Genomic DNA, 25689 nt, shown 5'->3' on the forward strand with positions numbered 1-25689 from the left:
CATGGCAGCTGTCGTTGCCTAGCGATCGCCTCTGAATCAGAGGCGGTCGCTGGGCGGGAGGGGGCTAGATGGCGGCGTTAAGACGCCGTTTAGGGGGAGCGGTCCGGCTAACGCAGGCGTGGCCGGACCGTTGGGGGGGGGCGGGTCGTGGCGGCTGCGTGACGTCACACGCAGCCGCTGCGGGCCGGGGAGCGATGAGTAGCTCCCGGCCAGCACGCTAAAACTGCGCTGGTCGGGAGCTACTCTTGAAGTGCAAAGGCATCGCCGCTGTGCGATGCCTTTGCAGTTTTGTGGGGGGGGAGGGGGCACTGACATGCGGGGTGGACTAGCCCTGTGCTGGGCGTCCCCCCGCATGTATGAGTCCATGATCGTGGCTGTGCTAAATTTAGCACAGCTACGATCAACTCGGAATGACCCCCACTGTTCGCTCCTCTCCGGCAAGCCATTTCGTTAGCAAATTATCTAATTAGTGCCCCCATTTTGGGGGTGTCCAATTACTTTTGGCTACATAGGTACAAGACACCACCTGACTCATAAGCATACATCCGCAGTAGCGGCTGCGACAACACTCGCAGGAAAGAGAGAGGAAAGTTGTTCTTGGTTTGTTTTTGTTTGTTTTTGTTTTTTTTAAATAATTAATTTTTATCAGGCAAATTAGGAGTATGATATATTTGTCGCTGCCTAAAACATTTTTAACAGCTGTATGATAGGACGCCTGACAGTGATGTCATTTGTTACCTAAACCGGCCAGTTAAACACTTATAGACTCTCTTGCTATATTATGCATGCAGTGATTATTAAGGTAATGAGACGCGTCTACAAAGTTATACATGTAATGAATCATAATATAATGATAAGATAATATGACGCATGAGGCTGCTCGGATAATTAAATGTCACTGAGGAGGCAGAAAATATCCCTCTGTGATTCACGGTGCGTCACCCTTTAATGACCTTGCTGTATGTTATTTGACTTTCAGGTGGATCTTTGTAAATACATCTCTATCAACGGCGTCACGGCACACCCGCATATTGAAAATGACGGCACGGTCTACAATATCGGAAACTGCTTCGGAAAGAATTTCGCCATTGCTTACAACGTCATCAAAATCCCCCCTCTACAGGAAGGTGCGTCTTCATCATACAAATCCACCCACATACCCCCATCCTCAAACTGCCCCATTTGGCGCGCCACACATCCCGCCACACACTTTTGTACCCATTGTGCGTCTTATTCGCATCACTAATGCGCCAAAAGTGCAATGCACTGGAATCCTGGCGACCGGCGCCTGCAGTGTATACAGCTGTAGTGTGCAACTCGGACTTGGCGTAAAAAGGCAAACAGATGAGGACCAATAGGAGCACCCGGCACCATGCATCGCGCCAAGCAGCGTTGTGCCGAATCCATGACTTTATATCCGCTCACTGTCCGCAAAAATACATATTCTGGGTGCTCAGCAACTGTAAATGCAGCTATTAACACAACACAGATGTTAAATGAATAAAGAACTACAAAAGTCTGAGAATGGCTACATCTCAGTCGCACCAAACGTCTCACACCATATGGCGCAAGAAGGATGGGTGTATGGGGACACAGCTGTAACTGCCAAACCGCCAGTAAATTTATCCACAGTCAGAAAAAAAATAGTAGCCTTTTTGCGTATCAGTAATACAAGAGTAACGACCACGAAACAAATGACAACGCCTGACCGTACAAACCTATGCGTACAACTCGCCATACTCATGGTTTTGGCCCAGGATTGTGTTGTAAGCTCCTATTTTTACTCTTTGGTTTGCTTTGGTTACTACTATTTCCACGGTTTGTCATGTACCGTGTCAGTAAAAATGGTGACAGTCAGTAATTCTGTAGGAAATTGTCAGCGAAGATTATTTTCAAATGGTGTCATCGCTGTATCTTCCGGGATGGTTCCGTCACCAGTGTGCAGAAATATATTACCGAACGTATTCCTAAAGCTTCTCTCCGCTCGTTCCCTTCTCTGCCCTGAAATCAGGATTCTAGCTGCTGCTTAATTACTGGTTTGGATAAGGTAAAAGGCATTAGGAGATCATAATAATCCTTGTTTTGTGTTTCAGACAAGGAAGATCCAATAACAAAGGCAAAGGTTGTTGTCCAGTTCCCGTGTAGTGACCGGTTTACCCCATCCTACGTGCACAGGTAACGGGAGCCGTCAGTCATCCGTAGTCTTTGGGGCGATAGCTTCCTGTGGCGGTTCTGCACAAAAAATAAAAGTACTACACAAAACATAAAAGTACTTTTTACTAAAAGAAAAACCTTAAGACAAAACCATGCGTCTCTACGAAAACTCCAGTCGTCGTCCTCGTTACGTATTTCCCACAGTACCCATCCTGTTATGGTCATGTCAGGACGGTGTTAATGAACGAGACCACCGGGGGGGAAAAAATGATGTTACTTTATTTTTCAATGTTCCCCCTGCGTCTCCAGCTCTGGACACGTTCACGTGGGTTTATTAATGCGTCCAAGCACACGTGGCTTTCCCATTTACTTCAATAGCCCATTCATTGGAATGGGGCTTGCAACATGCAGTAACTCCATGAAAGTGAAAGAGCTATTCAAATAAATGGTAGCATTCATTTAAAGCAACCCAAGAAAAATGGGGGCCTCCTATGATGGTGGAAAACACAAACAATCTTCCTGCGCAATCCTGTCTATTATAATGGCGCAGTAAAATAATAATAACACATTTTATAATTCACCAGTTCTAATATAAAATGTTCTATTTTCCTTCCTTATATAATGGGAAATTCCTCTGTCTTTGTAATGTAACGCGGGTGTCGCCTCTCTTCCAGCTTCGGGATGTCTCCAAATTATTTAGTTTTCGTAGAACAACCTGTGAAGATTAATCTGTTCAAGTTCCTTTCGTCCTGGAGTATCTGGGGAGCCAATTACATGGATTGCTTCGAGTCTCATGAAACAATGGGGGTGAGATGAAACATTCCGTCTCCTCTCTCTTACTCTGTCCTCCCCCCTTGTATTGCATTGCTATAATACAGAGGTGTGTAATATGTGGGTGGCAAACGCCAGTGGGTCACAGAATTGTTAGTTTGGGGTCCCCTGGGAATCAGATGAGTACAACTGGGAACCGTTTCCTTTTGGAGTTTATTTTTGTGTTCCCAAGACAATGGCGCAATAGCACTTGGGGTCCGAGCTATAGCTGAGCCCCTCTTTATCCATTCTTCCAGCCTCTGTATAAATAACACATTATAACAAGTGTGGAGCCGAGAACACAGACGTTATTTAGCTTTGTCTTTTTTTTTTAAGTGACAGATTGTATATTGTATGCTGGTGTGATGTCATGCAAAGTGCACACAGTACTTTATCAGGCAAATTAAATTTGATCCATAATACTGGCCACATGCAGCGGATTGCCCATTACCGGATAAACCATTGGTTGTCATATGAGCCAACAGAAAGCTTATAAATGGCCAATTTACTTTCAAAACAGCCTGGTCAGCTGACTCGAATTGTGTTTAATCATTTGACAGAATCAAATGAAGGGATTTTTTTATTTTACAGTTGGATTCAAATCCAATCAGCGTATAATGATAACGAATGGGCAACGCTGCTGCTATCACACTATAGTGTTTCCACACTGGCGGGGAAGCAGCATTTCCCCTTAACTTTCCCGATACCCTCACTGGGCATATAGGACGTGTAATTATAAAGCAATCATTTGTATGGAAATGTTTCACTGTACGAGGTATTTTTTCTTCGCTAGTTGGGGGCTTCACCCCTATGTAGCCCCATGTATACCTTAAGCTGTGAGCCCTTTGGGATTTCCACCGTACCAGGCTGCACCCACTCGCTGACAGTCGGGATAGGAGAGCGCCATCACTGTCTGTGCTGATAAAGAAAACTGGGATAGAGATTTAAACTCTTGCTCGGCGTGTGACACAAGCCATTCCATACAGGAGCCAGATCACCGTGCTAGCGGCTCGGACAGGCTCTCTTCTCACCTGGGTGCAGGACCCAGGCCCACTGAGAGAGTGATTGGGCCCTGGTACTAACCCTGTCAGGTGCCCTCTGAAGAAGCTGTACACCAGGGCATGGTTGCTCCATCTTGGGGGCCTGGTTATGCCTCTCTGCCGTGGCTTCTTGGTACCCTGGCAGGGCCCACCTAAGGGGTACATGGGGAGGCATGCTTACTTACCAGGGGTTGGGATAAGGTGCCTCTGACTGTTAGGAACAGCCGGTATCAGAGTAGGAGATTGTCCTCCCTGGTCCCATTATAAACGTGTGTTTGATTCCCCTGTACTGCACAGGTGTGGATGCACGTCGCCGAGAAACACACAGGAGAATATCTCAATATAAAGTACAGGACATCGGCCTTCAACATCTTCCACCACATCAACACCTATGAAGACGATGGATATGTGATTGTGGACCTGTGCTGCTGGAAGGGGTAACGCCATCTATATAAATATCCCGGAATGGGCAGCGCGGGGCTTATATAGAATACGCTTGTGCCAAGTACACATAAACAAGAGCCTGCATGAAAATAGGTGTAGGGTGTGTATGTGTCCCCTGCCTTCAATTGTTTGCTTCATATTTGCAAATACATTTATTATTATTATTGCATATTGCATGCAGGGTAAATACTGGCTGAGTTTGCATGTAGCCCACAAACCGTAATCAGTGCGAAAGTTTCTTTTTGGCTTTTGCAGTTTTGAATTCATCTACAATTATTTGTATCTGGCCAATCTGCGCGCGAACTGGGAGGAAGTTAAAAGAAACGCAGACAAAGCGCCTCAGCCTGAAGTGCGCCGATACGTCCTGCCGCTCGATATCCAGAAGGTAAGGTAACCCTTGCGGTGCCTCGCTGGTGATAGAACTGCAACAACTTCCTGTAGAGACGTACGTAGAGGTTTTTCCACCATTATATTCCCTAGTAGGAGCCTGTAATGGATTCTATTCTGATGTACTCGATGTCCCATCTAGTTTGTAGATTATGTAGTAACCACTGGTAACATTGGCGTTCCTATAATGGGTCCAGGCTGGGCGGTGCATACAGGCTCCTGGTTGCAAGGGGCCCCACACCGCACAGACTGCACCCATATAATTATACTCGCCTCCCCGGAGTCCCATGTCAGGTCTGCAGCAGAAGTCATCAGGAAAATGGTGCAGCAGCCATGTTGCTGGAGACCATGCTGGAGACTCTGGCACAAAGCAATAGTCTACTGCGCTGCCAGAGAGGTGGGCCCACACAGAGGCTGCACGCTGGCCATCTCCTCTCTTAAACCGCCCCTGTCTGGTAACCAGGGCCGGTGCTTGGATGTTAGGCGCCCCCCCTGCAAACTATAAATTTGCGGCCTCCCATACTTTACAAAGGGGCCCCCACGCCTTTGGCTCGCTCCAAAAAAAGGGTGTAGTCTAACAAGAAAGAGGCATGGCCACACAATAGTATCCCCACTTCAAATTACACCACAGTAACACAATCTTATTCACATTACACCGCACGTAGTAGTGCTGCTTATACACATAATGCACCCAGTAGTGGTGCCACTTTTACACATAATGCCCCCAAGTAGTGGCGGCGCTTATAAGTAATGCCCTCAGAAATGGCGCCACTTATACACAACACCCCCTGTAGCAGTGACTGTTAGACAAACACCGCGCCCCCTGTCGCAGTGACGCTTGCACGCGTAACGCCCCCTGTCGCAGTGACGCTTGCACGCGTAACGCCCCCTGTCGCAGTGACGCTTGCACGCGTAACGCCCCGTCGCAGTGACGCTTGCACGCGTAACGCCCCCTGTCGCAGTGACGCTTGCACGCGTAACGCCCTGTCGCAGTGACGCTTGCACGCGTAACGCCCCGTCGCAGTGACGCTTGCACGCGTAACGCCCCGTCGCAGTGACGCTTGCACGCGTAACGCCCCCTGTCGCAGTGACGCTTGCACGCGTAACGCCCCCTGTTGCAGTGACGATTACACACGCAACGCCCCCTGTAGCAGTGATGCTTTATGCTCACACAATCAAACATACACATACATACATATCTACATACATACACAGTCACACACTTTCTGCTGCGGGCTACACTGGGCTCCACAAGTCTGGACAATGGGGTGTAGAGTAGGATCTTGATCCGAGGCACCAACAGACTCAAAGCTTTGACTGTTCCCAGAATGCACAGCGCCGCCTCCTATATCACCCCGCCTCCCAGCACAGGAGCTCAGTTTGTTAGTTGGTGCTGCAGTAAGCAGGCACTTAACAGAGGGCATGCTCCAGGCAGCCCTAAGAAAGGCTTTTTCTCTGACGTCCTAGTGGATGCTGGGACTCCGTCAGGACCATGGGGATTAGCGGCTCCGCAGGAGACAGGGCACAAAAATAAAAGCTTTAGGACTAGGTGGTGTGCACTGGCTCCTCCCCCTATGACCCTCCTCCAAGCCTCAGTTAGGTTTTTGTGCCCGTCCGAGCAGGGTGCAATCTAGGTGGCTCTCCTAAAGAGCTGCTTAGAAAAAGTTATTAGGTTTTTTATTTTCAGTGAGTCCTGCTGGCAACAGGCTCACTGCAACGAGGGACTTAGGGGAGAAGAAGTGAACTCACCTGCGTGCAGGATGGATTGGCTTCTTAGGCTACTGGACACCATTAGCTCCAGAGGGATCGAACACAGACCCAGCCATGGAGTCCGGTCCCGGAGCCGCGCCGCCGACCCCCTTGCAGATGCCGAAAAGTGAAGAGGTCCAGAAACCGGCGGCAGAAGACTTCTCAGTCTTCATGAGGTAGCGCACAGCACTGCAGCTGTGCGCCATTGTTGTCAGCACACTTCACACCAGCGGTCACTGAGGGTGCAGGGCGCTGGGGGGGGGCGCCCTGGGCAGCAATGATAATACCTTGTTCTGGCTAAAAATACATCACATATAGCCCCTGGGGCTATATGGATGTATTTAACCCCTGCCAGGTCTCACAAACACCGGGAGAAGAGCCCGCCGAAATAGGGGGCGGGGCCTATCTCCTCAGCACACAGCGCCATTTTCCTGCACAGCTCCGCTGCGAGGAAGGCTCCCAGGACTCTCCCCTGCACTGCACTACAGAAACAGGGTAAAAAAACAGAGAGGGGGGGCACTTTTTTGGCGATATTGATATATTAAGCTGCTATAAAGGAAACAACACTTCTGTAGGGTTGTTCCTATATATTTATAGCGCTTGGGTGTGTGCTGGCAAACTCTCCCTCTGTCTCCCCAAAGGGCTAGTGGGGTCCTGTCTTCGATAAGAGCATTCCCTGTGTGTCTGCTGTGTGTCGGTACGTGTGTGTCGACATGTATGAGGACGATGTTGGTGTGGAGGCGGAGCAATTGCCGGTAATGGTGATGTCACCCCCTAGGGAGTCGACACCGGAATGGATGGCTTTGTTTATGGAATTACGTGATAATGTCAGCACGTTACAAAAATCAGTTGACGACATGAGACGGCCGGCAAACCAGTTAGTACCTGTCCAGGCGTCTCAGACACCGTCAGGGGCTGTAAAACGCCCTTTACCTCAGTCGGTCGACACAGACCCAGACACGGACACTGAATCTAGTGTCGACGGTGAAGAAACAAACGTATTTTCCAGTAGGGCCACACGTTATATGATCACGGCAATGAAGGAGGCTTTGCATATCTCTGATACTGCAAGTACCACAAAAAGGGGTATTATGTGGGGTCTGAAAAAACTACCTGTAGTTTTTCCTGAATCAGAGGAATTGAATGAAGTGTGTGATGAAGCGTGGGTTAACCCCGATAGAAAACTGCTAATTTCAAAGAAGTTATTGGCATTATATCCTTTCCCGCCAGAGGTTAGGGCGCGCTGGGAAACACCCCCTAGGGTGGATAAGGCACTCACACGCTTATCAAAACAAGTGGCGTTACCGTCTCCTGAAACGGCCGCCCTCAAGGATCCAGCTGATAGGAGGCTGGAAACTACCCTGAAAAGTATATACACTCATACTGGTGTTATACTGCGACCAGCCATCGCCTCTGCATGGATGTGCAGTGCTGGGGTGGTTTGGTCGGATTCCCTGACTGAAAATATTGATACCCTGGATAGGGACAGTATTTTATTGACTATAGAGCACTTAAAGGACGCTTTTCTTTATATGCGAGATGCTCAGAGGGATATTTGCACTCTGGCATCGAGAGTAAGTGCGATGTCCATATCTGCCAGAAGAAGTTTATGGACGCGACAGTGGTCAGGTGATGCGGATTCCAAACGGCATATGGAAGTATTGCCGTATAAAGGGGAGGAATTATTTGGGGTCGGTCTATCGGATTTGGTGGCAACGGCAACAGCCGGGAAATCCACCTTTTTACCTCAGGTCCCCTCCCAACAGAAAAAGACACCGTCTTTTCAGCCGCAGTCCTTTCGTTCCTATAAGAACAAGCGGGCAAAAGGACAGTCATATCTGCCCCGAGGCAAAGGAAAGGGTAAGAGAGTGCACCAAGCAGCTCCCTCCCAGGAGCAGAAGCCCTCCCCGGCTTCTGCAAAGCCCTCAGCATGACGTTGGGGCTTTACAAGCGGACTCAGGGGCGGTGGGGGGTCGACTCAAGAATTTCAGCGCACAGTGGGCTCACTCACAGGTGGACCCCTGGATCCTGCAGGTAGTATCTCAGGGTTACAGGTTGGAATTCGAGAAGTCTCCCCCTCGCCGGTTCCTAAAGTCTGCTCTGCCAACGTCTCCCTCAGACAGGGCGACGGTATTGGAAGCCATTCACAAGCTGTATTCTCAGCAGGTGATAGTCAAGGTACCCCTCCTACAACAGGGAAAGGGGTATTATTCCACACTATTTGTGGTACCGAAGCCGGACGGCTCGGTAAGACCTATTCTAAATCTGAAATCTTTGAACCTGTACATACAAAAATTCAAGTTCAAGATGGAGTCACTCAGAGCAGTGATAGCGAATCTGGAAGAAGGGGACTTTATGGTGTCCCTGGACATCAAGGATGCTTACCTGCATGTCCCAATTTGCCCTTCACATCAAGGGTACCTCAGGTTCGTGGTGCAAAACTGTCATTATCAGTTTCAGACGCTGCCGTTTGGATTGTCCACGGCACCTCGGGTCTTTACCAAGGTAATGGCCGAAATGATGTTTCTTCTGCGAAGAAAAGGCGTATTAATTATCCCTTACTTGGACGATCTCCTGATAAGGGCAAGGTCCAGAGAACAGCTGGAGGACGTAGTAGCACTAACCCAAGTAGTGCTGCAACAGCACGGGTGGATTCTGAATTTTCCAAAATCTCAATTGACCCCGACGACACGTCTGCTGTTCCTGGGAATGATTCTGGACACGGTTCAGAAAAAGGTGTTTCTTCCGGAGGAGAAAGCCAGGGAGTTATCCGAACTTGTCAGGAACCTCCTAAAACCAGGAAAAGTGTCTGTGCATCAATGCACAAGAGTCCTGGGAAAAATGGTGGCTTCTTACGAAGCGATTCCATTCGGCAGATTCCACGCACGAACTTTTCAGTGGGATCTGCTGGACAAATGGTCCGGATCGCATCTGCAGATGCATCAGCGGATAACTTTGTCTCCACGGACAAGGGTGTCTCTTCTGTGGTGGTTGCAGAGTGCTCATCTGTTAGAGGGCCGCAGATTCGGCATACAGGACTGGGTCCTGGTGACCACGGATGCCAGTCTGAGAGGCTGGGGAGCGGTCACACAGGGAAGAAACTTCCAGGGAGTGTGGTCAAGCCTGGAGATGTCTCTTCACATAAATATACTGGAGCTAAGAGCGATTTACAATGCTCTAAGCCTGGCAAAACCCCTGCTTCAGGGTCAGCCGGTGTTGATCCAGTCGGACAACATCACGGCAGTCGCCCACGTAAACAGACAGGGCGGCACAAGAAGCAGGAGGGCAATGGCAGAAGCTGCAAGGATTCTTCGCTGGGCGGAAGATCATGTGATAGCACTGTCAGCAGTGTTCATTCCGGGAGTGGACAACTGGGAAGCGGACTTCCTCAGCAGACACGATCTACACCCGGGAGAGTGGGGACTTCATCCAGAAGTCTTCCACATGATTGTGAACCGTTGGGAAAAACCAAAAGGTGGATATGATGGCGTCCCGCCTCAACAAAAAACTGGACAGGTATTGCGCCAGGTCAAGAGACCCTCAGGCAATAGCTGTGGACGCTCTGGTAACACCGTGGGTGTTCCAGTCAGTGTATGTGTTTCCTCCTCTGCCTCTCATACCAAAAGTACTGAGAATTATACGGCAAAGGGGAGTAAGAACGATACTCGTGGCTCCGGATTGGCCAAGAAGAACTTGGTACCCGGAACTTCAGGAGATGCTCACGGAAGATCCGTGGCCTCTACCTCTAAGACGGGACCTGCTTCAGCAGGGACCGTGTCTATTCCAAGACTTACCGCGGCTGCGTTTGACGGCATGGCGGTTGAACGCCGAATTCTAAGGGAAAAAGGCATTCCGGAAGAGGTCATCCCTACCCTGGTAAAAGCCAGGAAGGAGGTGACTGCACAACATTATCACCGCATTTGGAGAAAATATGTTGCGTGGTGTGAGGCCAGGAAGGCCCCGACGGAGGAATTTCAACTGGGTCGATTCCTACATTTCCTGCAAACAGGATTGTCTATGGGCCTCAAATTAGGGTCCATTAAGGTTCAAATTTCGGCCCTGTCGATTTTCTTCCAGAAAGAATTGGCTTCAGTTCCTGAAGTCCAGACTTTTGTAAAAGGAGTACTACATATACAGCCCCCGGTTGTGCCCCCAGTGGCTCCGTGGGATCTTAATGTAGTTTTGGATTTTCTCAAATCCCATTGGTTTGAGCCACTCAAATCGGTGGATTTGAAATATCTTACATGGAAAGTAACCATGCTACTGGCCCTGGCTTCAGCCAGGAGAGTGTCAGAATTGGCGGCTTTATCGTATAAAAGCCCATATCTGATTTTCCATTCGGACAGGGCAGAACTGCGGACGCGTCCTCAGTTTCTGCCTAAGGTGGTTTCAGCGTTTCACCTGAACCAGCCTATTGTGGTGCCTGCGGCTACTAGCGATTTGGAGGATTCCAAGTTGCTGGACGTTGTCAGGGCATTGAAAATATATATTTCAAGGACGGCTGGAGTCAGAAAATCTGACTCGCTGTTTATACTGTATGCACCCAACAAGCTGGGTGCTCCTGCTTCTAAGCAGACGATTGCTCGTTGGATTTGTAGCACAATTCAACTTGCACATTCTGTGGCAGGCCTGCCACAGCCTAAATCTATCAAGGCCCATTCCACAAGGAAGGTGGGCTCATCTTGGGCAGCTGCCCGAGGGGTCTCGGCATTACAACTCTGCCGAGCAGCTACGTGGTCGGGGGAGAACACGTTTGTAAAATTCTACAAATTTGATACCCTGGCTAAAGAGGACCTGGAGTTCTCTCATTCGGTGCTGCAGAGTCATCCGCACTCTCCCGCCCGTTTGGGAGCTTTGGTATAATCCCCATGGTCCTGACGGAGTCCCAGCATCCACTAGGACGTCAGAGAAAATAAGATTTTACTTACCGATAAATCTATTTCTCGTAGTCCGTAGTGGATGCTGGGCGCCCATCCCAAGTGCGGATTGTCTGCAATACTTGTACATAGTTATTGTTACAAAAAAATCGGGTTGTTATTGTTGTGAGCCGTCTGTTCAGAGGCTCCTACGTTTGTCATACTGTTAACTGGGTTCAGATCACAAGTTGTACGGTGTGATTGGTGTGGCTGGTATGAGTCTTACCCGGGATTCAAAATCCTTCCTTATTGTGTACGCTCGTCCGGGCACAGTATCCTAACTGAGGCTTGGAGGAGGGTCATAGGGGGAGGAGCCAGTGCACACCACCTAGTCCTAAAGCTTTTATTTTTGTGCCCTGTCTCCTGCGGAGCCGCTAATCCCCATGGTCCTGACGGAGTCCCAGCATCCACTACGGACTACGAGAAATAGATTTATCGGTAAGTAAAATCTTATTTTTTCTGAAGAAAAAGTGAAGACTTCAGGGCAGCAGCAGTGGTAAATGTCTTGTGACATTCTCTGCTGCGGCTCCAGCTCTCCCCAGCGGCGCTGTACACTCCCGAGCCCTGGTTGCCGGGTACCTACAGCGGGGGCTCCGGTTTACTTCAAGTTAGGCACACACGGCTGGGGCTCTCCAGGATCGCGTGGCCGCGCTTCGGGAGGTGGTAAGTGGGTCCCGCTTGCGGGACCCAGTCTTTATCGCGATCCGGCGCGGTCAGTGGGAGGCGGGCCGCGCGCGCTGGCGGTGGACACTGTGGCAGTACAAGCGATCCCACTAGATCACCAGGGCATGGGCGCAGGTCAGGTTTTCTCTCTAAACCAATTCTTATATCGCCCACAATACCCGGTGGTTTTGCCAGCAGAGGGGATAAGGCTTAGACCTGAAGCCCCTCCCCCAGCCCCAGGGCGCCATTTCCCGCAAATGTTCCCGCCCTGGAGCTGCATATCTGTCTCTCCCTCACTCCCTGTCAGTGTCTGCGGCGCCATTATCCCTCAGCTCACTGTTCCTGGGACTGCTTGGACAAATCCTCCTATGTAAAGCCGCCTGGTTGTCAGCGCTGTGCCTTTACATGACACTTAAGTATTCTACCTGCCTTTTTAGACAGTAATAGTTAAGAAAGAGTGCATTAAGTCAGGGGTTTCCTAGTACAATTACCCTGTGATATACATCCAGTTCTTACTGTGTACTGTTATATCTATTGTTATATAGCTGTGTAAGCTAGTCCAGTGCAGTATTATTGTCAGTAATAACCTTTGCATTGTACAAACTGTGACTATCTGTGTGTGCATTTGATAGCTGAGTGGTGTCCATTTCGTGTCTTTCACTCAACCTGCTATCCCTATATTCTATAACCTGAGGGGGCTTGGTGCGTCAGGTGTTATTTAATATAGGATTTTCACAAAGATATACTGTATTACGTATTTTTCTCTGTGATTTAGTCACCATATCTCTCCTTTATCTCTGCTAGTGCTGACTACACTGCGCAGGGGTTTGAGTTTAGGGATATAGTGCTCCTAATAATTGTACTGTGTTACCTCATACTGCAAGTTCTATCATGTCTGCTTCTGAGGGTAACGGTTCTGGGGCTGAACACACTGCCGGTGTTGCTGCAGTCACAGACCCATATGAGGAGAATATAGCAGCTGTGGGCTCTGGTTCTGGGGGCTCCTTGCCCCCCAGTGGGACTGTGGCAACGGAGGCACATACTGACCCTCCGTGGGCCGCTTTTTCCACGCTTCTGCATACGCTAGTTCATAAACTAACACCCCCTATGGGACCCCCAATGCCGGTACAACCGTATGTGCTCCCTGCAGCTAACCCGCCGTGGGCGGAGGATTTATCTGCTCAATTAAAGAAGTTGAACCAGTACCTGACTACTAAAAAGTCTGACCATCGCTCGCCTAAATCCAAGAGGTCCTCTAAGCGATCGCTCGTCTCCTCACAATCCACTGCTGTCACTGACACCTCGTCTGATGAAGACAGCACATACACTGACCCCACAGGTTCTGACTCAGATACGGCTGATGGGGAGGGTAGTTCACATGTGGATGTTCCTGATCTTGTGGAGGCTATTAAGTTAATTCTGCAGATTGCGGATGATCCCGAGCCATCCGTTCCTCCTAAAAAACCAGATAGGTTCAAGCGTCAGAAGGTGGTTAAGCAGGTTTTACCTCACTCTGACCACCTAGTGGATATAAGTCAGGAACCCTGGGAAAGCCCGGGTATGAAGTTTGTGCCTCAAAAGAAGATGCTGGCTCGCTATCCCCTCGCGCCAGAGCTGTCTAAGAATTGGGAAACGCCTCCTCCAGTAGACTCGCATGTGGCTAGGATGGTGGTTTCCTCAGCTCTACCTGTCACTACCGTCACGTCTCTAAAAGAGCCTACGGAGAAACGTGTGGAGGATTGTCTGAAAGCGATGTACACCCTCACGGGTGCTGCACAAAGGCCCACTATTGCAGCTACATGGGCTGCAGAGGCTATTGAAGCATGGGCCTTGGAGTTAGAAGCTGAAATCTCCTCTGACCATGCTAGACAATGCTTGTCTTATATTGTCACAGCTTCTCGCTATATTAAAGAGGCGGCTTCTGATGCCGGTATCCTAGCAGCCAAGGCCTCTACTACGTCAGTCCTGGCTTGCCGGATATTGTGGCTGAGATCCTGGTCTATGGATCTGGACTCTAGAAAAACCCTGGAGGTACTCCCTTTTAAGGGAGATATTCTGTTTGGGGAGGATTTAAATAAGATTGTAGCTGACTTGGCTACTGCCAAAACTGCCTGTCTGCCTAATACAGCTCCTTCTGTGTCGAAGGCAAAAGGCACGTCATTTCGCCCCTTTCATCCTTCAGGTAAAGCAAAAGGTCAGGCGTACCATAAGCAGACCCGCCCTTCCAAACCTGGTAAGCCGAAGCCCAAAAGAGCCTGGGCTGCCCGTCAGCCAGCTGCAAAGACTGATAAGCCTGCAGCATGACGGGGCGGGCCTCCCCCTGGGGGATCCCAGGGTGGGGGGCCGGCTTCTAGGGTATACCCAGGAATGGTTGAAGACCACTTCAGATGCCTGGGTACGGGAAGTCGTCACTCGAGGTTACGCCATAGCCTTCAAAAACCGACCCCCTCATCGAATTTGCCAAAAAGACGTCCCGTCGGACCAGACAAAGGCAAACACTCTACATTCGGTGGTACAGACCCTCCTGGATACAGGAGTCGTAGTACAGGTGCCTCTTGCTCAGAGAGGCCGGGTGTACTATTCCACGCTGTTTCTAGTCCCGAAACCGAATGGGTCCTCCCGGCCCATTCTCAATCTGAAGGCATTGAACAGGTTTGTGAAGGTTTCCAAGTTCCGTATGGAAACCCTTCGCTCGATAGTTCTGGCCTTGGAACCTGGGGACTACATGGTCTCCCTGGACATACAGGATGCTTACCTGCATATTCCTATAGCAGTGTCACATCAACAATACCTGAGGTTCGCTATTGGCAACCTACATTACCAGTTTCGAGCGTTACCTTTTGGTTTAACAACGGCTCCGCGAGTCTTCACCAAAGTTATGGCGGTAATGACGGTGGTACTCCGCCATCAAGGAGTCGGGATACTGCCGTATCTGGACGACTTGTTAATCCTGGCAAATTCCACAGATATTCTCCTGCGTCATCTGGATATGACGGTCCAGTTTCTACAAGCCCACGGGTGGCTCATCAACTGGAAGAAATCCTCCCTGGTCCCTGCTCAGAGCATGGTGCACCTGAGCGCTGTTGGACACTCACAACCAGAGGTTGTTCTTGTCTCAGGAGAAAGTCCTGAAGCTTCAGGACAGGATTCGTTGCTTCCTTTCTCGTCCGCAAGTGTCGATACATTCGGCAATGCAGGTGCTGGGCCTCATGGTCTCGGCATTCGACATGGTGGAGTATGCTCAATTCCATTCTCGCCCCCTTCAGAGGCTGATCTTAGCCAAGTGGGACGGCCTGCCTCACCGGATCAGGTCTCATATGATCTCTTTGACTCCGGAGGTCCGTCTGTCGCTGCTCTGGTGGCTCCAGGACCAACAATTGTGCAGAGGCCGTCCCTTCTGGATATCCAACTGGGTCCTGTTGATGACAGATGCCAGTCTAAGAGGTTGGGGCGCGGTGCTGGAGCAACACTCCCTTCAGGGTCGGTGGACCAAGGAGGAATCTCTCCTCTCGATCAACATTCTGGAATTGCGGGCGGTTTTCAATGCGTTGAACCTAGCCCAGCATTTGATTCAGAACCGTCCTGTTCAAGTACAGTCGGACAACGCCACTACAGTGGCTTACATAAATCATCAAGGCGGCACTCGAAGCCGTCTGGCAATGAAGGAAGTCTCACGGATTCTACGTTGGGCAGAACGCCATCTACAGGCAATATTCATTCCGGGAGTCCTGAATTGGGAAGCGGACTTTCTCAGTCGACAGGACGTACACGCCGGCGAGTGGGGCCTCCATCCAGAAGTGTTTCAACTCCTCGTGGAAAGGTGGGGTCTTCCAGATGTGGATCTGATGGCGTCTCGACACAATCACAAGGTTCCGGTCTTCGGAGCAAGGACAAGGGATCCTCAAGCAGCATTTGTGGATGCGCTGGCGGTGCCGAGGAGGTTTCGGCTGCCGTACGTGTTCCCTCCGGTGTCACTCCTGCCCAGGGTAATTCGGAAGTTCAAGCAAGTAAAAGGAAATCTGCTTCTCATAGCTCCGGCGTGGCCCAGACGGCACTGGTTCTCAGACCTGCAAGGCCTATCGTCAGAGCGTCCACTTCTACTTCCACAACGCCCAGACCTCCTCGTTCAGGGCCCTTGTGTCTTCCAGGATCTAGCCCGGCTATCTTTGACGGCGTGGCTCTTGAAGCTTCCGTCTTGAGGGCTAAGGGTTTTTTTCTGAAGAGGTCATTAAAACTATGTTGCCGACAAGGCAGAAAACTATGTTGCGGGCCCGGAAACCGGCTTCTGCTCGGATTTACCATAGGGTCTGGCATTCATACTTTGTTTGGTGCGCATCTAACAATTATGACGCTTCCAAGTTTAGTACAGCCAAACTGTTGGCTTTTCTGCAGCAGGGCCTAGATTTAGGCCTGCGTCTGGCCTCCCTCAAGGTTCATATTTCTGCCTTGTCGGTGTGGTTTCAGAGAAAAATTGCGACTTTACGTCCCGCCTGTGGCTCCTTGGGACTTGTCGGTGGTTTTGGAGGCGTTGCAGGAGCCTCCATTCGAACCTCTTGGTTCAGCTGACCTTAAGTGGCTTTCCCTTAAGGTGGTGTTCTTGCTGGCTATTGTCTTGTAGCCTTGTCTTGTAGTTCCCCATATCTGATTTTTCACCGTGACCGAGTGGTTCTTAGGACTCGTCCCGGATATTTACCTAAGGTGGTTTCTTCGTTCCACCTTAATCAGGAGATTGTGGTTCCGTCCCTTGTCTCTCCTGATTTGTCTCCCAAAGAGCGGTCTTTGGATGTGGTACGGGCTCTCCGTATCTATGTGAAGAGAATTGCTTTTATTCGAAAATCTGATTCTCTCTTTGTTTTGTTTGGATTTCACAAACGTGGCTGGCCTGCTCACAAGCAAACTCTGGCCAGATGGATTAGAATGGTGATTGCACATGCTTATGTGAAGGCTGGTCTCTCTGCTCCTGTTCACATTATGGCCCATTCTACTCGGTCTGTTGGACCTTCTTGGGCGGCCCAACGTGGTGCGACCCTTGAACAATTGTGCAAGGCTGCTACGTGGTCCTCCACGAACACGTTCATAAGGTTCTATGCCTTCGATACTGCCGCTTCCCAGGATGCTTCCTTTGGACGCCGGGTTCTTGTGCCCGCTATAGTGCGTCCCCTCCCATAAGGAACTGCTTTAGGACATCCCCATTGTCCATTCCTTGTGGAGCCCAGTGTACCCCGCAGCAGAAAACGAGATTGATGGTAAGAACTTACCTTTGTTAAATCTCTTTCTGCGAGGTACACTGGGCTCCACAAGGCGCCCACCCTGATGCACTTAGCTTATTTGGGTTCATTTGGCATTAGCCGCTGACACTTCTCTTGTCGTGAGAGTGTGGTGTATGTGGCTACTAACCGTTGTCGTCTCTTTTCCTGCTACTGCATTGGGCTGGTTAACTAAAACTGAGCTCCTGTGCTGGGAGGCGGGGTGATATAGGAGGCGGCGCTGTGCATTCTGGGAACAGTCAAAGCTTTGAGTCTGTTGGTACCTCGGATCAAGATCCTACTCTACACCCCATTGTCCAGACTTGTGGAGCCCAGTGTACCTCGCAGAAAGAGATTTAACAAAGGTAAGTTCTTACCATAAATCTCGTTTTCTCTCACTCACCATCCACTTACCTAAAAAAGTCTGGCTGGAGCAGCTCATTCTCCTGTCCTGTGTATCAGGCTGCAGCCTGGTCCAGTGTAGCGCCGCCCATCAGTCCCATGTAGCTCTGCCCCTTTTCTGGTCCCGCTGCTCCGCACACTTTGACTGCACTGTCATTCAGGGAGGGTAGAGGAGACTTCAAACACCCAGCGCTGTTGCCTGTCCTACAGTATGACAAGCGCAGCAGCCGGGACATCAGCACAGGGATGCAGAGCAGGGAGAGCACCTTTCCAGCCTGGTGCCTACCTGCTCTGCATCCCTTTACTGAGCGGGTAGCGACGGGCCTGCTGGTACCATTATATTCACTGTGCGGGAGTCTGTGGTAATGAGTAAAGATTAGATCACAGGCTCTCAAACTCTGTCCTCAGGACCCCACACAGGTCACACTTTCCAGGTCACCCGGCAAGAGCACTGCGCATCACCAGCTGTCACATTTGAAAAGATCCACAGGTGAGCTGGAAAACATGGACTGTATGGGGTCCTGAGGACTGAGTCTGAGAACGTGTGGATTAGATAATTAGCTCTGTGAGAGGACAGGGCCTCAGTTCCAGGCATCACTTCCATACAGTAACAATGGAAGCAGCCTCTCCTCCTCCTGCGCACACTGTAATCCATAACGCCATTCTGACTCCTTATTTCCCCCCAGAACGACGTAGGGAAGAACCTGGTGTCTCTGCCTTACACTACAGCCACAGCCACGCTGCGCAGCGACGACACCATCTGGCTGGAGCCGGAGGTCCTCTTCTCAGGTCCTAGACAAGGTTTGTACCTATTCTGAAACGTTGTATTAAGGGGTCAATCCAGTTAGCTGGGATGTGCTGAACATTGCGTTTCCCGGAACAGCCCATTGCGGGGCACCTGCATCGCTGATCTCACATCACACCCACAGCGGTGCCCGGGAAAATTGTCCATGTGGTTACTGTAACTGGCAAATATATGCGCAGCGGGCATTGAGCCTACTTGAATTAACCCCTAAGTAACAAACAGCTGAACTGAGCAAGACAACGTTCACAGATTGACGTGTAAATATCCTGTCCAAAAGGACATTTGACATTAGTTACTTTAAAGTGATACCATGCTATTATTCTCTGTTATCAGCTTATTACCTTTACCTCTTGTAAAATGTCCATAGTACTCAATAGGGCTACACACTTCTGACCTATCCCCAGTGGCGCACGCAGGGGGGGGGGGTGGGGGGGGGGGTTGGTTCCAAGCACCCAGAAGCCCCCCCTCCAAAAAAAATAAAAAATTATGTATATATATATATATATATATTTTTTTTATTTTTTTTTGCTGCATGAGTATTATTAATGGCTGTCTAGCGTCCTCTGCAGCCTGCTGTCTTCCTGGTGGCACTTGTAAGTGCTTAATAAAAGTTTACTTTATTTGAATTATAGTACATATATATCCATGTGCATACATATATACACATGTATATACATACATATAACCACACACACACACACGATATATATACACATGTGTATATATACGTGTACTGTATGTATGTTTAATATGCTATGTATATATATATATATATATATATATATATATATATATATATATATATATATATATACACACACACACATACACACATACCGCAGACCTGAAGCCGCTGCTTTATTAATCTCAACCCACATTTAATTTTCATTGTTACATGACTTGAAAGTGGAGAGAGATAAAGTACCAGCCAATCAGCTCGCACCTGCCATGTTACAGGCTGTGTTTGAAAAATGACAGGAGCTGATTGGTTTGTACTTTATATCTCTCCCAGGCTTAGTAAATTTGCCCCTTGGTCTGGAGAGATTCAGTCCTCCCCCCACCTTCCTTACCGCACATATCCGCTCCCGTCCTCAGTCGCGGTGGGCTGGTGCTGGCAGAAATCCCTCTCATTTGCTAAATAGGTGAGGGAGTCACAACGGAGGCATATGCCCAGAAGACAACCCCTTTATCTATGTGGGAAAGATAATTATTTACAATTGTAACAATATTCTTCCATTATCATAAGCTACTATTGTAGTTCCATTGCATTCATTATAAGGTCTGTAATTACACAGTTGTTTCTCTCTTAAAAGTTGTTCAATGAGCAGAATGGGATGAGATGTCTTAAAGCAAATCTGTCGCTGTGTAACAGCTGCCTGACACAATGACACACCGGCAAACATAGGTTACACTAAGTGTCTATCTGTCTGTCATTACCTGCCCACAGACGCCTCTTCCTCCTGGCATGGCAACCTGCTGCAGAGGAGAGGAAGACATTGGTGGGCATAGTAACTTAATGTAATGTGTGTGTATATATATATATATATATATATATATATATTGTTGGAATTGGGAAAACAAGCGCCCAAGAGTGTGATTATTAGGGTCAGGGAAAATGAAGGTATAGAGAAACGGATGATAAGGATCGATTTAAAACACTTATCTGGTAGGTAGAGACTTGACTCAAGTAGTAGTCTTTTTGTGGATTAAGAACATGCGGATAAAACAGAAGAAAACTAACATAGTGTGTACCGTTTATGTAACGTATTATGTTACTGTTTGGTTTTACAGGCCTTATTAGGGAACTAGCTTAAAAATTATATCAGGCTTATCTGTCCATGAAAATGACTGAAATGCATGCGTACAGGATCCCCTTGATGAAGTCCTGTTGCAGACGGACGAAACGCGTTTGGAGTACCTGCAGACACCTCCTCTTGATGGACAGATAAGCCTAAAACTATTTTAAATCCTGTACGCATGCATTTCAGTCATTTTCATGGACAGATAAGCCTGATATAATTTTTATTCTGTACGCATGCTATACAGCTATTTTTATGTGTATTTTTATGTGATTATGTTATTAAATTTTTTGTATTTGTAATATACATACTGCTCAGGCTATAAATTTATACTCTGTGGGAATAAGCTAGTTCCCTAATAAGGCCTGTAAAACCAAACAGTAACATAATACGTTACATAAACGGTACACACTATGTTAGTTTTCTTCTGTTTTATCCGCATGTTCTTAATCCACAAAAAGACTACTACTTGAGTCAAGTCTCTACCTACCAGATAAGTGTTTTAAATCGATCCTTATCATCCGTTTCTCTATACCTTCATTTTCCCTGACCCTAATAATCACACTCTTGGGCGCTTGTTTTCCCAATTCTTGCAACAAATTTTATATGCACGCCAAGCATATCTATATGTATTACAAGCTGCCGCTCTGATAATTTATTGAGAAGTGCTTTTATATGAAATAGGGATTTTTACCTCACATACTTTCTTTACTATATTCACTACGTTTTATCATAATTTTAAAACAACACCTTTACTGTATATTCTGTGCACAATTACCACATAAATTGCACCCGAGCGCCGTGGTCTCCAATTCTATATATATATATAAGCTCAGTAATTCAGCAGCCTCTCATTTATATTCCTGTCATATAATAGCTTTCTGTACTCTATCTACAATGTATAGAATAGCTGCTTTTTCTCATCAGTGGTAAAAAAAACGAGGCTAACTACTTTCAGTGTTAAAATTTTTAAAACCACATGTGAGGTGTATCTCTGTATGTCCACTGGGTGGAGCTGTGCTGCTGCCATAGTCTGTCCGTCCACTGGGTGGCGCTGCTGCCATAGTCTGTCCGTCCACTGGGTGGCGCTGCTGCCATAGTCTGTCCGTCCACTGGGTGGCGCTGTGCTGCTGCCATAGTTTAGCCACAGTAGTGAAATTCTCTTTATACAAAACTGCTAAACTGAACATTTACTGAATAATACTTTTAAAATAAATCTTTAGATTTATCAAATATGTCCTAACTACTCATTCTTATGTCCTTATTTCAACAGCCTTTGAATTTCCACAAATCAACTACAAAATGTATGGTGGCAAAGACTACTCCTACGCGTATGGACTGGGACTGAATAATTTTGTTCCAGACAGAGTAAGAATATCCAGAATTCTGTTTCCTTGTATAGATGGCCTGGCATAGTATACCTGCCGTATACCTGGCTTTGTATATACTTAGCATAGTGCGCCCAGCATGATATACCTAACATATTACTCCTACCATATACCTTGCATAGAATGACTGGCATGGAACACCTACCGTATACCTAGCCAAGCATGATTGGTATATACCTACTCTAGCACACTTATTACACATGTCCTATACCTTGTTTAGTACCCCTACCATATACCAAGCCTAGTATGACTAGCACAGTACACCTGGCATAGTATACAATACCTGGCATATACGTAGCACAGTACACCTGGCATAGTATACAGTACCTGGCATATACCTAGCACAGTACTCCTGGCATAGTATACAATACCTGGCATATACATAGCACAGTACTCCTGGAATAGTATGCAATACCTGGCATATACCTAGCACAGTACTCCTGGCATAGTATACAGTACCTGGCATATACCTAGCACAGTACTTCTGGCATAGTATACAATACCTGGCATATACCTAGCACAGTACTCCTGGAATAGTATGCAATACCTGGCATATACCTAGCACAGTACTCCTGGCATAGTATACAGTACCTGGCATATACCTAGCACAGTACTCCTGGCATAGTATACAATACCTGGCATATACATAGCACAGTACTCCTGGCATAGTATACAATACCTGGCATATACGTAGCACAGTACACCTGGCATAGTATACAGTACCTGGCATATACCTAGCACAGTACTCCTGGCATAGTATACAGTACCTGGCATATACCTAGCACAGTACTCCTGGCATAGTATACAGTACCAGGCATATACCTAGCACAGTACTCCTGGCATAGTATGCAATACCTGGCATATACCTAGCACAGTACTCCTCCTGGCATAGTATACAGTACTCCTGGCATACACGTAGCACAGTACTCCTGGCATAGTATACAATACCTGGCATATACCTAACACAGTACTCCTGGCATAGTATACAATACCTGGCATATACCTAGCACAGTACTCCTGGAATAGTATGCAATACCTGGCATATACATAGCACAGTACTCCTGGCATAGTATACAGTACCTGGCATATACCTAGCACAGTACTCCTGGCATAGTATGCAATACCTGGCATATACATAGCACAGTACTCCTGACATAGTATACAGTACCTGGCATATACATAGCACAGTACTCCTGGCATAGTATACACTACCTGGCATATACCTAGCACAGTACTCCTGGCATAGTATACAGTACCTGGCCTATACCTAGCACAGTACTCCTGGCATAGTATACAATACCTGGCATATACCTAGCACAGTACTCCTGGCATAGTATACAGTACCTGGCCTATACCTAGCACAGTACTCCTGGCATAGTGTACAATACCTGGCATATAGCTAGCACAGTACTCCTGGCATAGTATACAGTACCTGGCATATAGCTAGCACAGTACTCATGGCATAGTATACAATACCTGGCATATAGCTAGCACAGTACTCCTGGCATAGTATACAATACCTGGCATATAGCTAGCACAGTACTCCTGGCATAGTATACAATACCTGGCATATAGCTAGCACAGTACTCCTGGCATAGTATACAATACCTGGCATATAGCTAGCACAGTACTCCTGGCATAGTATACAGTACCTGGCATATACCTAGCACAGTACTCCTGGCATAGTATATAGTACCTGGCCTATACCTAGCACAGTACTCCTGGCATAGTATACAGTACCTGGCCTATACCTAGCACAGTACTCCTGGCATATACGTAGCACAGTACTCCTGGCATAGTATACAGTACCTGGCCTATACCTAGCACAATACTCCTGGCATATACGTAGCACAGTACTCCTGGCATAGTATACAGTACCTGGCCTATACCTAGCACAGTACTCCTGGCATACACGTAGCACAGTACTCCTGGCATAGTATACAGTACCTGGCCTATACCTAGCACAGTACTCCTGGCATACACGTAGCACAGTACCTGGCATATACGTAGCATAGCACTCCTGGAATAGTATGCAATACCTGGCATATAGCTAGCACAGTACTCCTGGCATAGTATACAGTACCTGGCATATACCTAGCACAGTACTCCTGGCATAGTATGCAATACCTGGCATATACCTAGCACAGTACTCCTGGCATAGTATGCAATACCTGGCATATACATAGCACAGTACTCCTGGCATAGTATACAGTACCTGGTATATACCTAGCACAGTACTCCTGGCATAGTATGCAATACCTGGCATTTACATAGCACAGTACTCCTGGCATAGTATACAATACCTGGCATATAGCTAGCACAGTACTCCTGGCATAGTATACAATACCTGGCATATACCTAGCACAGTACTCCTGGCATATACGTAGCACAGTACTCCTGGCATAGTATACAGTACCTGGCCTATACCTAGCACAGTACTCCTGGCATAGTATACAATACCTGGCATATAGCTAGCACAGTACTCCTGGCATAGTATACAATACCTGGCATATACCTAGCACAGTACTCCTGGCATAGTATATAGTACCTGGCATATACGTAGCACAGTACTCCTGGCATAGTATACAGTACCTGGCCTATACCTAGCACAGTACTCCTGGCATAGTATACAATACCTGGCATATAGCTAGCACAGTACTCCTGGCATAGTATACAATACCTGGCATATACCTAGCACAGTACTCCTGGCATAGTATACAGTACCTGGCATATACCTAGCACAGTACTCCTGGCATAGTATACAATACCTGGCATATACCTAGCACAGTACTCCTGGCATAGTATGCAATACCTGGCATTTACATAGCACAGTACTCCTGGCATAGTATGCAATACCTGGCATTTACATAGCACAGTACTCCTGGCATAGTATACAGTACCTGGCATATATCTAGCACAGTACTCCTGGCATAGTATACAGTACCTGGCATATACCTAGCACAGTACTCCTGGCATAGTATACAATACCTGGCATATACCTAGCACAGTACTCCTGGCATAGTATACAGTACCAGGCATATACCTAGCACAGTACTCCTGGCATAGTATGCAATACCTGGCATATACCTAGCACAGTACTCCTCCTGGCATGGTATACAGTACCTGGCCTATACCTAGCACAGTACTCCTGGCATACACGTAGCACAGTACTCCTGGCATAGTATACAATACCTGGCATATACCTAACACAGTACTCCTGGCATAGTATACAATACCTGGCATATACCTAGCACAGTACTCCTGGAATAGTATGCAATATCTGGCATATACATAGCACAGTACTCCTGGCATAGTATACAGTACCTGGCATATACCTAGCACAGTACTCCTGGCATAGTATGCAATACCTGGCATATACATAGCACAGTACTCCTGACATAGTATACAGTACCTGGCATATACATAGCACAGTACTCCTGGCATAGTATACACTACCTGGCATATACCTAGCACAGTACTCCTGGCATAGTATACAGTACCTGGCATATATCTAGCACAGTATTCCTGGCATAGTATGCAATACCTGGCATATAGCTAGCACAGTACTCCTGGTATAGTATACAGTACCTGGCATATACATAGCACAGTACTCCTGGCATAGTATACAGTACCTGGCATATACATAGCACAGTACACCTGGCAGAGTATACACTACCTGGCATATAGCTAGCACAGTACTCCTGGTATAGTATACAGTACCTGGCATATACATAGCACAGTACTCCTGGCATAGTATACAGTACCTGGCATATATCTAGCACAGTATTCCTGGCATAGTATGCAATACCTGGCATATAGCTAGCACAGTACTCCTGGTATAGTATACAGTACCTGGCATATACCTAGCACAGTACTCCTGGCATAG

At 47.8% G+C, this 25689-nt stretch overlaps 1 protein-coding gene across 1 annotated transcript in view; it reads left to right on the top strand.

Annotated features, from left to right (window-relative positions):
- The window catches only part of RPE65 (retinoid isomerohydrolase RPE65), a 64657-nt gene that overhangs the window by 32968 nt on the left and 6000 nt on the right, over positions 1-25689 (top strand). The window contains 7 exon segments of the mRNA XM_063939114.1: positions 980-1127; positions 2094-2175; positions 2829-2961; positions 4302-4441; positions 4704-4833; positions 18498-18612; positions 21689-21783. Coding sequence (XP_063795184.1) covers positions 980-1127; positions 2094-2175; positions 2829-2961; positions 4302-4441; positions 4704-4833; positions 18498-18612; positions 21689-21783 — 843 coding nt within the window.

Source organism: Pseudophryne corroboree, chromosome 9, assembly GCF_028390025.1.
Source record: "Pseudophryne corroboree isolate aPseCor3 chromosome 9, aPseCor3.hap2, whole genome shotgun sequence".
Classification (NCBI taxonomy): domain Eukaryota; kingdom Metazoa; phylum Chordata; class Amphibia; order Anura; family Myobatrachidae; genus Pseudophryne; species Pseudophryne corroboree.